We start from the raw sequence: 12,730 nt of genomic DNA on the forward strand, positions 1-12,730 counted from the left end.
GCTGAGCAGGGCTTCCTGGAGATGGGAGCTCCAGTCGGGCTGTCGCCATCACAAAGACACCAGCTTTGGCTTCTTCCAGGTCTGCAGGCCAGCCTGCCCGTTTCACCGCCCAGCATGGCATCCATACAGAAACCCAGATGGAGGAAGGGATCTTTGGCTTCCAGAAGAATACTGCAGGAGAAGATTGTTCATGTCTCCTGTAGAGTTAACAAATTGATTTTCCTCCTATTTATAAAGACATTTCTGTGAACTACAGTCTGACATGGACGTGGATGTCTGCTCTGAATTTATTACAGAAAATAGCAACAAGACTCACCAAAAAGTGTTCAAGTCAGGACGAACTTGAGCTTAATAGATAGTTAAACATAATCTAAATACAACTGCACTAAAAGCATCAACTCAATATGAGCACTGTTATAACAGACATGTTGAATTTCTGTCATTTTCACTGCTCATGTGGTTCATAAAAACAGCAGTGAGCTCCATAGATGACAGTCAAGTTCTATTTACTGACTCTTGAAAAGATCATTCAGTTGGGCGTCTTGAATAATTAAAATAAACGTTTTGCAATAAGTTACAGTTTCAGAGACAAGATCAGTCAGAGTTAGTAACCTGAGGTCAGACTGTGGGGGTTATGGCTGAAGGCTTCTCCTTAAAGCTTTCTTATACACTGAATGAGCTTGTCTGAGCTGATGCTCACTGGCTGTGGGAGCCAAGTTAAGGAAATGGAAGTTTAAGTGAATAAATAAGTGCAACTTGCATTTTTGTTTGAGAGTTAAAGTTCATTTCATAAATCATTTCAGAGAAAATTGTTAAAATGCTGGTTAAGATTGAATTGATTGAATTATTATTTTATTATTATTGTTATTATTATTAAAGCTTGGTTCAAAGAAGGCAGAAGGAGGCGGTGAGCTTTCACTGATGTTCTGAGTCTTTCCAGCCTGTGTTGGGCTGCTGGGAGCTGTGGACTCTGAAAGAAAGGAAGACTCTGCAGACGGTCTCCACAACAGTTAGTGCTGCTCATATTCATTCTGTTTGAAATGGAACAAAGCTGTGTGTGTTCAGTGTGTCCTTCTCTTCCTCCTCTTTATCAGCTCAGTGTTTCAGGGGAGCAGGACGGCTCAGCCGTCCATCACAGGACAAACACACAGTCACACACACTCATCAGCAGGAAGCCACGTTTTCACTCCAACTTCACTTTATTACTGATTCAATCATCTTCATGCTGGTTTTGGACCTTATGGCTCTAAAAAAAGGTCGTCTGTTACTGAATTAACAAAGGTCAAATAAATCTTTATCCTCATCAATGTGGAGAGAAATAAAGAAAAACAACAATAAACAGTCACAGAAAGTCCACTGACAATGAAGCAGGGACTAAAAACAGAGACTGGGAACAATTGAAACCAGCTTCAGTTACAATCAACAGCTTTGATTCTCCAGACTTATCAAAAGTACAATACAGCAAACTTATTAAAGCAGGAAGAATGAGAGGAGAGAAATCAAAATCTCAGGTCAAATAAACAGGAAAACAACTGAAGACATGAAACCGTCCCATTTAAAACAGAACAAAACGGAAACACAGCAGCAAAGAAACAAACTGTGGATCACAATCAGTCCAGTTCATCTAAAATAATCTGGTGATGAGGCTCCTCCGTTACAAAAGATTTAAATCACAATATATTACAAAGTGATCATGATCCTGACACCAACATGGACAATATGCAGACAGCAGAAGACTGAACTGTGATCAATGAATCATGTCTGGATTAAATCCTTTCAGTGACTCAGAGAGTTTTTCCAACCAGCAGGAAAAGAAAGATTTCAGGTTTGTCGAGTGAGACGATCGTCAGGAAAGGAAATGTTGTACAAATCTATTCAAGAGGCTGTTTGGAGGAAGTTGAAGTATTTTAAGCTTGTTTCAATCTTTCAAATTAAAAGCCACAGAGCTGTAAAGAGTTATACTGCTTTAACATAACAAGAACAAATATATTCATATAGAAAATATTTAATTCCTTTTTTTTGTTTCCATGTGAAACTTAAACAATGCAGCAGTTTTTTCAGAAACAAAACATTACACTGACCAGAAAGAACAAAAATTGAGGACACTTTTTTTTCGTTATTGACACTAGTTGATATTTTTTATGTGTTTGTGTTTTCCTGACAATACAAAATGCAAATAAATCTTTTCAAAACACTTCATGGGATGTTACATGATTTGTTTTATCCTGGAAAAATGAAGAAAATAGTTTTAAATTAATCTTTTTAAATCAGTAATTTAAACAAGAACTGATACAATCAAGAAAAAAAAACTGTTTATAAACCATGAGATGCCTGCATTGCAGAGGCAATAAACTGATATTTGATGATTTACTTGTGTCAGCCCGTGTTTAACTGGAAAAGTTTTCCAATTATTTCAATCAGATCAAACTTTCTTTCTCCTCATTTCTTTTGTTCTTCAGTTTGTTCTAAATGTGTGAACCTGTCTGAACATCACAGAGTAATCTCAGCCTGACAGACGGTGAGAGTCGTGGTTTTGGCTCCAGCAGATTTTCCAACATGAAAATAAGGGAAGAGTTTCTCAGTGAAAGTGTCTTTGTGAGTGTAGATGTGACTCAGGTCTCCAGAGTCGTAGAAGGACACCTCCCCCCTGTCATAGTCCAGCTGGACTCTGATCCTCTGTAGACTCTCCTTCACTCTGACTGGCTGACCATCACCATTACTGTATTTTCCATCACGATGACATAAACACCAGTTTCCAAATTTTGGGGAAGCTTTTATCGCTCCCTTTCTGTCAACTGACTCTTTAGCCAATCCAACAATCCAGTCTGGATGATCTCCCACCTCCACCTCCCAGCTGTGTTTCCCTGAGCTGAAGCCCTCAGAGCCCAGGACATTACTATACTGAGTGAATCTCTCTGGATTATCAGGAAGCTGCTGAGTGTCTCCACGTCTCACACTGGTCAGATCATCAGACAGGTAGAGACAGTAGAATGCAGTGTTTGAGTCCAGAATGAGAGGAGTGAAGTGGACCAGGTCCTTCATCTTGCTCCAGACTGAGAAGGACAGGTTTCCCAGGTGTTTGGCCACATCTATGAGCAGTCCTGAGGGCAGCTGTGGATCTGACAGTGAGCACTGGGCTCTGGCTCGGCTCTGAGCGTCTCTGGAGCTGCTGAGGAACGCCCCGCTGGCTTTCTGCAGCTCTGCTTCAACAGCAGCCATGCAGTCTGAGAGGGAGGAGATCTGCTCCTCCATCCTCTTCATCTCTCTGCTCACACGCTCTGCCTTCTGCTCCTCTTCCTCCCTCAGAGCTGCCAGTCTGGACTCCTCTTCCTCTCTCAGGAACTGGTGCAGCTTGTTGAACTGGGCTCTGATCTGCCTCTCTGTGGACGCCAGCTGCTTCTTGGACTCTTTCACCACGTCCCTGTATGTTTTCTGCAGCTGTTGGTATTTCTCCCTCTTGTCCTGCAGAGACTTGAAGTCACATCTCAGCGTCTCCTTCAGATCCTTCACTGCTTCTTCTACAGGAATCACTCTGTGGCTGCTGTCATGAGGAAAATGGCAGACAGTACACAAAGCTCTCTGCTCCTGCACACAGAACAGTCTGGGCTCTTCTTGGTGTTCACGACACACCAGCTCCTCCTCCTTGTCCCTCTCTTCTCCCTCAGATGATCCAGATTTCTGTCTGCCAGCAAAGGAGTCTGCCAGCTCCTTCAGAGCAAAGTTCACAATTGGATTGTCTTTGGAGGATTTTCTTTGACAAATCGGACAGTTTTTGTTTCCAGTTTTTTCCCAGAATTGTTTCAGGCAGCTTGAACAGAAGCTGTGGTTACAGCTCAGAGACACAGGATCTCTGAATGTCTCTAAACACACATGGCAGGTCAGGAACTTCTCAACAGCAGTATATTTTTCAGCCATTTCTTCTTAAACCTTCAGCAGGACTCACCAGCTCACAGTCTCTTCAGGTTTACACCTAAAATCCTCCAGTTGTGTGTTTTTCAGTAGAAATCTCACAGCCTAAGACGAGTCGCTGCTCCGATCAACAAAATACTTTTACTTTCGTTTTCACTCATGGGAGGAGTCAACAGACAGTCATCATAACTACATTCAGATCACTGCTGTAAATATGTACAGAGATCAAACAGCTGCAGCAACAAAACCACAATAGAGCCACAGCAGAGTGAACATAAGCAGCCTTTACAAAAAGAAAAACATGATGAAGTAAGAAAACTCTTCATAACTCAGACATTTATGAAATGTTTGGACAGCCTGGTTCTTTAGTTTATTACTTCCACTCACTTTCAGCCTGTTTCAATTTTATTTTTCTCTTGGGAATTCATTCATTCACTGAAAATTTCTCAGTATAATCAGATCTTAGGACTTTTTTTTAAGTAATATGTTTCGTCATCTAATGATTAAAAACCATAAATAGTTCAATGAACTGTTCCACCACATTTTAAAAGTGGAGAGTTATATCATCCAGTATAAAGCAGAGAGTTTTTCTTTATCTGCAAATATGTCAAGGAAATGTGTGAAAATAAGAGATGAAGCTGCAGGGTTGTGGTGATAGTTCCAGACTGATGCAGTGAGAGTAACAGTCAGCATGAGTCAGTGATGTAGGAGGAGATGAAGAGTCAAACAGAGAAGGAACAGTGTGTGTGAAGAGCAGAGACACACACTGTGAGAGCAGCTGAAACAGAGGCAGATGGATTTAGTGCACAAGCTGACAGCAGCAGGCAGGTCACTGAATGAATGGATGAAAAGCAGAGAAAGGATCATCTTCTAAAGACTGATCTCTTCCTTCAGCTGTGAAGAACTGAGTCCACTGGACAGAGAAGGCAGCTGGGTTCCTCTGTCTGACTCATCCTGAAGACAAGCAGCTGTGAAGGAAGAGTTTCACTGGAAGCAACAACATCCAGGAAGATCATGTGAAAGAAGAAAACTCTGGACTGTCTGTTAAAGTGGGAGCTGATCAGATTTGATTTGATTTGATTTATTTGGATCCCCATTAGCATGGCAATGCAAAAGCTATTCTTCCTGGAGTCCATACAACATCTTCACAATGTGTCAATGCAGCCACATTATCTACAAAACAATCCATAAACAAATTCCAAACAAAACAAAAACACCAAAAAATACATCACACAACAACAAACAAACAAACAATACAAGACCTCTCCCTGGTCAGCAGAGACACACAACATTCACATATATCTATGTAGATCCACACATATTATGCACATTGGTCACACAAAAACTCAAATCTTTTGCCCTTTCATCTTACACCTAAACACCCTTGAAGCAAAAACCCTGATGTAACAATTAAAATTCAAATCAGATTTGACAGTCACCCATTCATTTACTGTTTATGCCAGGAACCATTTCTGTTGCAAAGGTGCAATTTTAAGTAATACTTGTGATTCCAGTTGAGCCATATTAAGTCTTTATTATACACAGATGTTTTTTGACCAACTTCTTGAAAATTATTTTGCTGTTTTCTTGTGCAATGTTTTCTGGTAGTTTATTCCATTCTTGCATAGCTCTATACATAACCATTAGTTTAACTGTATTTGTTTTTGATTTAGGTAATGTAAAATTTACTCTGGTGGCATGTCTGGTTGCATAGCTGTCTAGCTGAACTAAAATATACATTTTTATTCAAGATTGACGTTTTTTTTTGTGATTAAAATGTTTCTAAAGAAAACCAGTAACAAATACAATAATCTTTCCTTTACCAATAACCAGTCCAAACACTTGTGCATAGCTATGATATTTGCTCTGTAACCACAATGCAAAGCTATTCTTGCTGCTCTATTTTGTACAATTTGCAACTTTTTTATATTTTCTTGTTACGTACTCGACCAGATTACTGGACAGTAGTCTAGAACTGATAATACTAAAGATTGCAAGACTAGTTTAATTACACTTAGTGACATGAAAGCTGCACACCTTTTCACAACAGAAACAGCTCTTCCCATCTTGGATACCATCTTATCAATATGTCTAGTCCATGATAATCTATTATCTAACACAACACCAAGTCATTTTGTGTCTTGCACTTGTTTTACAGGCACATTATTTATAAAAAGATTCAATTCAGGCTGTTCTTGTAAAGTATATGTTCTACCAAATATAATACTGTTTGTCTTCAATAATTAAGTATCAACTTATTTTTCCTTATCCATTCCACCACAGATAGCACTTCCTGCTGTAGGGACGTATTTAGCTCTGAGCATTTAGGTGCCGACAACCAAATTGTAGAATCATCTGCATACATTGATACAGTAGCCTTATCTAGTACTAGTGGTAAATCATTTGTATAGATTGTGTATAATAACGGCCCCAAACAGCTCCCTGAGGCACTCCACAGCTGACCTCCCTCTCATCAGAGTAACTGCCATTGAAGAAAACCTGTTGTTTTCTATTTGTTAAATAACTTTTCAACCATAACATTGATGACTGTGAAAACCCATAACATTCTAACTTTTTAATCAATATTTCATGGTCAATAATATCAAAAGCAGCTGTAAAGTCCAGCATAACTGCTCCTACTAATTTCTTTTGTTCTATATCCATTAACCAATCATCTGTCATCTGAGCTTGGGCAGTCGCTGTGGAGTGGCCCTTCCTGTATGCATGTTGGTAATCCGTGGTTAAATTATTTAAGGAAAAATAAGTTCTAATTTGCTCACAGACCACAGTCTCCATTATTTTATTTAACACAGGCAGTAGACTTACAGGACGACTATTAGGTCCAGAAAATGACTGTTTTGCATTCTTTGGCAGTGGTGTTATTTTTGCCTTTTTCCATTCTTGAGGACACAACATTTCTTTCAAACTTTGGTTAATAAGACTGGGGCAATCAAATCAGCCACCATTTTTAGAAGTTTACCGTCCAATCCATCAATACCTGGTGGCTTATCTTTACAATTTCTCAACATATTTTCTATATAACTAATATTTACAGTATCAAAGTTAAATTTGCAATTTTTCCAATAACATTATTTTATCTCTTATTAATGAATATGATGATTCATTAGCTATGTCTTGAAAGTTATTTCTTAAATTATTTATTTTTTTAATAAAATAATTATTTAGGTAATTTGCTATCTCGGTTGGTTTGGTGAGAAAATATCCTTCTGTCTCCAAAAAAGATGGAGTCGGTTGATGATTCTTTCCCATCAGACTGTTAAGTGCACTCCATACTTTCTTACTATCATTCTTTATCTCGTTTATCCTCTTTTCATAATATAATTTCTTTCAGAGGCCAGTGGAGGAGCAGATCATGTCAGCTGCAGTCAGTGACTCTGCTGTGTGTTACTGTGCTGTGAGGCCCACAGTGACAGGAAACAGCACGACTGTAGTGAAAGCTGTGGAGCAAAGACAACACAACCCTCCAGCAGAGGGACTCACACTGTTTCACTGCTGTGGCTGGACGCCACCAGTTAGAACTGAGGTTATTCAAGGAAAGTGACATCACCAATAAACACTTTCAAAGTGTAAAATGCAACAACTAACAACAACCACAACTATGAAACTACGCTCAGAAGAAGTTTCAGGGTTGATCCTCAGCTTCTGAATCATCAGAGAACAAAGAAAAGAGGAGAAATGTCTCCTGCTTCAGCTGAGAAACATCCTCAAACCAAAGGAAGACGCTGTGAAAACAGATTTGATGATTCCTCTTCCTTCCGTTCTCATCTGCAACAGCTTTCCCCCTCTTTACTTTCAACTGTCAGGAACTTAATGGACTTCTACAATTCAGCTCTCACCTCCATGCTGGATGCTCATGCCCCGCTAAAAGCACGGACAGCAACCTTCTCCCGCTCTGCTCCATGGTTCACAAATGAGCTGAGACTGATGAAGAGATCCGGCCGTGTCCTGGAGCGTGCCGACAGAAAATCTGGCCTGACGGTGCATGAATTGGCTTACCGGGAACATCGCAGATCACATGCAAAAGCCCCCTCCAAGGCCAGGTCAGATCACTACTCCGCCCTCATCAGCAATAGCCCAGGTAATTCCAAACAACTCTTTTCCACAATCAGCCATATTTGGTTATATATATAAGATTATAAGATTTGGTAACATAAGCAGCATTTATTCTAACAAACCCCCCCAACAGAAAACAAGCAACCCAGCACTCGAGCGCTCCTCCTAATAAACTTTAACAGAAAACGGCGCACAAGGCGGAAAGTCCAGCAATAAACTCAAAGGGCTCACAAAGCCCTATCTTTTTCCCCCAAAGTTTCCCCTAAGCTCGGGGCGCACGTCCCTGCATCCTCCTCCACCTCTCTGCTGCGTTTGACCACAACATCCTCCTTCACCGTCTCCAGCATTACATCGGTCTCACTGGTCCTGCCCTTCACTGGCTTCACTCCTACCTCACCGACAGGACGGAGTACGTGGCTCTGGGGGAGGCAGAATCCAGGCCTCACACCGTCACTTGTGGGGTCCCCCAGGGCTCCGTACTCGGTCCTTCCCTCTTTACCATATACATGCTTCTCCTTGGTCGAGTCGTCAGCAAGCATGGAATTAACTTCCATTGCTATGCTGACGACACACAACTCGACATCAAAATTTCATCCAGCAGTTCTCCTGGCCCCTCTGTCTCCCCCCTCAGCTCCTGCCTGGAGGATATAGGGGCGTGGATTAGTCAAAACTTCCTGCAGCTTAATGGCTCAAAAAAAAAAGAAGCCATTCAAAGCGGTACTCCTCATCAGCTCTGCTCCTCTCCTCTCACCTCTGTTTCATTCTTTGGTCACACCATTCCTCTCTCCCTCTGTTACAAACCTTGGGGTCAAGTTTGACCCCCACCTCTCTTTTGACAATCATGTCGCCTCCATTTGCAAAACCTCCTTCTTCCACCTCCGTAACATTTCCAGACTACGTCCCTCCCTCTCCCTCCCTGCTGCAGAGAAGCTTGTCCACGCCTTTGTTTCCTCCAGGCTGGACTACTGTAACACACTCCTCATCGGGATCTCTGGCAGGAGCCTCCAAAAGCTCCAGTATGTACAGAACAGCGCTGCCAGAGTCCTGATGAGGGGCGGAAACATGAGCACATCACCTCCATCCTTCACACACTCCACTGGCTTCCCATTCAGGCCTGTATAGAGTACAAGATCCTCCTGCACACCCATCACTGTCTGCATGGTGCGGCCCCCACCTCCCTCACTGAACTGCTCACACCACACACCTCTGCCCGGACCCGGTCAGGCCAGCAGCACCGTCTGGTTCAGCCCAGGACTCGACTCAAAACCATGGGGGACCGGGCCTTTGAAGCTGCAGCTCCCCGTCTGTGGAACGCTCTCCCAGAACACCTCAGGGCCCCACAGACAGTGGACTCTTTTAAAAAAGTACTGAAGACCTCCTTTTTTAGAAAGGCACACCAGCACTAATGTTGCTTTTAAAGTATGCTGTATTGTAATGTTTTTAACCCTGTGCTTGTTTTTTTTTTTTTTTTAACCCTGTGCCTATTGTAGCACTTTGAGATTTGGTTTCAAATGTAAAGTGTGTTACAAATAAAACCTATTATTATTATCATTATGACTGGATGTAAAGCAGCACAGCAGCTCAGAGTCTCTTTCTGGATCAAGTAAAAAAAGATCCTCAGTGGGAAATCCTACTGGACTCATTTCAAATATACAAAACATTTTTTTTTCTGTTCCAGTCTGAGACAGTTAAGAGTTGATCTAAAAAGATGTTGCTGTGGTCCTCGACACACACACACACACACACACACACACACGCACACACACACACACACACACGCACACACACACACACACACACACACACACACACACACACCTTTTCATATTTTCATATTCACTGCATGCACACCAACATCTAAAAAAGCAGCCAATTAAAAAAAGCTTCATATATTGCACATTCCTCTGTTTGTGATTTGTCATGTTTTCCTCTGCAGGTCTGCTGCCATCACCACAGGCGACACACCCTGACCAGACCTACAGGCAAACAGTTTTCAATCAATAAAACATTTAAAATGACAATCGTTGTGCAAATTCTTTATTATGTGCAAATTAACTTCCTTAAAAGTGCTATGAGCATTTTAAAGTGTTCTGTGGATGAGAAGAAAGTGCTCAGTGTACAGTGGAGTGTCATGTTACCAGTAACGAACGGTGTGTTCGTTACAAACCGAGAATGTAATTACAGTGAAATAAGTTTGAGCCATTAGAACAACATTCTGCCAATAACATAATAAAAGTTATTATATTAAGGAGTGGCTTTTTTTAATCCTTTCCAAATTAAATACCTGCCGCGAATTGTAATGTGCATACACATATTTCTTGGAAAAGATTTTGAACACTTTATCCATCAAAAAAAGCATCATGGATGGAATAGCCGTTAATTGGGGATATATATGGTTCGATCCTCTCTGTCAAGCGAAGTTGTAAAAAAATCTTTACAAATTTCGACTACATTACTGACGTTATATTAGAAATGACAGAAATTACATTCTTGTTCGCAACAGGAGCCTCTGAAGCATTTCAAGGAGAAAAGACAAGAAGAAACGTCTGGATGGAAACAGACGCTCATGTTGTGGCAACTTGACACCTGATGGAGTTGGACGTGCTGGAAGGTGAAATCAAAGAGTCTCCAGGTCTCCCCTTTCAGGGTCTGAACGACAGACTGGGTCTCCTGAGCAGCGAGCTGAAACAACACAAACACACAACATCTGATAACTAAAAACAATCCACAGTGGAAACCATCTGACAGGAAACAAGCCTCAAAGCTTGATGAATCCTGACATCTAGCGGCCAAAGGTTAGTACTACTGCTGTGAAGAGAGCTGATGGATCCAGACCATTAAAAAACCTTGAATATACTTCAAAAGTTTGTTTCTAAAGGTAAATTTAAAAAAAAAAAGTTAAACTCTCGTGGATTTTAGATTTAGAGTCCACAATCTAAATGATATCAATTATTTATTTGTTTATTTTTTCACAATTTGGACTTCCAGCTTGTAAAAACCACGAAAACAGTTTTTCAAAAATTAGATTACCGTGGAGAAATCAGCCCAAATTTTGCGAGGCATGAATGTTGTTGGTTCAGAAGTGTTCTGTTCTGTATGATGAAGACTGCAGACTTCACAACTGGCCACTGGGATTACCTTTGCCACACCTTTCATAATTCAAGTGCCTTTCTCCATTCTTGCTCATGTGTCCAGTACACCGGGGGGCAAAACAATTTCCTTTCTCCAATAGAAAGTTGATTTTCTCCTGCTGCGTCTTCTTATTAAGCTGTGAACACTCCTCCAATGAGTGCTGACAAGAGCTACACATGTTTGAACCTGCTTCCTTGCAACTTTCCCATGAATTGCTAAGTCATCATGATTAGCCAGACTCATTGTGGTGGCAAAAGTGTTTCCTTTCACGTTTTGACTTGGATTAATTGGGAGTAGTTTACTTGGGATGTGCATCTAATATGGATGGTTCATTGTCCTTTGTCAAAAGGTTGACAGCTTTGGATGTTGGCTGTGGGTTTACCTTTTCTAGATCACAGTTCACACGATCTGCTCCTCTTTTGCAGTGAGACGCTTGGAAGATTATTTTACCAGATGTTGCAGCTAATTCAGCTTCTAACTCAAGCTGTTCTCTCCTTCCTCAGAGCTGCTGTTCCTGATCCTCCAGCTGATGTTTCGGCTTCAGAGCCAGAAACAGAGCTTTTTCAGCTTTCTCAGTCATCTGGCTAGCTCAGCTGGCTGCGCATGTGAATGAGTCTCCACTTTCAACCATTCAGCACTGGCCTGATTTCACCACGGACTTCGAACATGGCTGAGAGTGTTAAGAGTGCTGTAAACAGCGACGTGCACACACAGGTAAGCAGTAGGCTATGAGCTCGAGTGAGCGAGCTCCAGACATTTGCAGGGCGTTTTCTCTGGAGGAGCGGGGTGGGATGGTCTGGATCCTGCGCATCATTCAAAAAGGCACAAAAATCCTCTGTAAAATCTCTAAAATCCTGGAAAATAATCCACAAAACCTTGAATAGCCTGCAAGTCACACATGCTCAACCCAGACAGGACATTAAGCGTACAAGCAATGTGGCCTGTCGTCAATGCAGTAACCAAGCAGACACGGCAGTACAAAACAGACAGCAAAAAGCCAGACTGCCACCATGTATGACAGGGGTTAAAGCAAAAAAAAAAAAAAAAAAAAAAAAAAAAATCATTTGACTGAACTTTTCCTGTTCAAATCACTGCAGATATTCATTTCAATGCACCAGAGTCGTGGGCTGAACATATATTTAAGCTGCTGTTGCACATTTTGTTCACACTTTAGCTTTGAAATACAGTGAAAACATGTAAATGATCCTGTTTCCCACAAAAGTCAGAGTTTATAACTGAAGGCGAAGGGGAAGGTTTGGAGGTCGATCTCCGGGATAATTTTAGGAATTGAGATGTGATCTCCTGTATTCTGGTGGATTTTAAATGATGAAAAATGTTTTTTTTTTGTTTTTTTTTTACTGATCCTTTGGTTTTCAAAATGAGTCACTTGTGCTTAAAGTAAATATTTGTTTAGATTATTGGATCTGTTTTCATTGTCTATTTAATGTTTTTCTATTTTCACAAATCCAACACGTTTCACAAATCAGAAACAGTGTTTTAACGAATGTTTATCATCTTTACAATAATTTAGTGTAACAGGGTCAATTATGCAGCTGTATATGTGTATGTGTTTGGAATATGTATATTTGTTTTAATTAATAATTACACAAAATCT

At 40.9% G+C, this 12,730-nt stretch overlaps 1 protein-coding gene across 1 annotated transcript; it reads right to left on the bottom strand.

Annotated features, from left to right (window-relative positions):
- Positions 1-1,176: 1,176 nt before the first annotated feature.
- Positions 1,177-4,047, bottom strand: LOC115406015 (nuclear factor 7, brain-like). The gene has a single exon (XM_030115862.1). It carries the CDS (start codon positions 3,913-3,915, stop codon positions 2,491-2,493), a length of 1,425 nt encoding a protein of 474 aa, XP_029971722.1. The 5' UTR covers positions 3,916-4,047; the 3' UTR covers positions 1,177-2,490.
- Positions 4,048-12,730: the final 8,683 nt, after the last annotated feature.

Source organism: Salarias fasciatus, chromosome 18 (assembly GCF_902148845.1).
Source record: "Salarias fasciatus chromosome 18, fSalaFa1.1, whole genome shotgun sequence".
NCBI lineage: Eukaryota > Metazoa > Chordata > Actinopteri > Blenniiformes > Blenniidae > Salarias > Salarias fasciatus.

What these genes read in the sequence shown, in the direction of transcription:
- LOC115406015 (XM_030115862.1), bottom strand. Translation starts at nt 3,915, where the DNA reads ATGGCTGAAAAATATACTGCTGTTGAGAAGTTCCTGACCTGCCATGTG.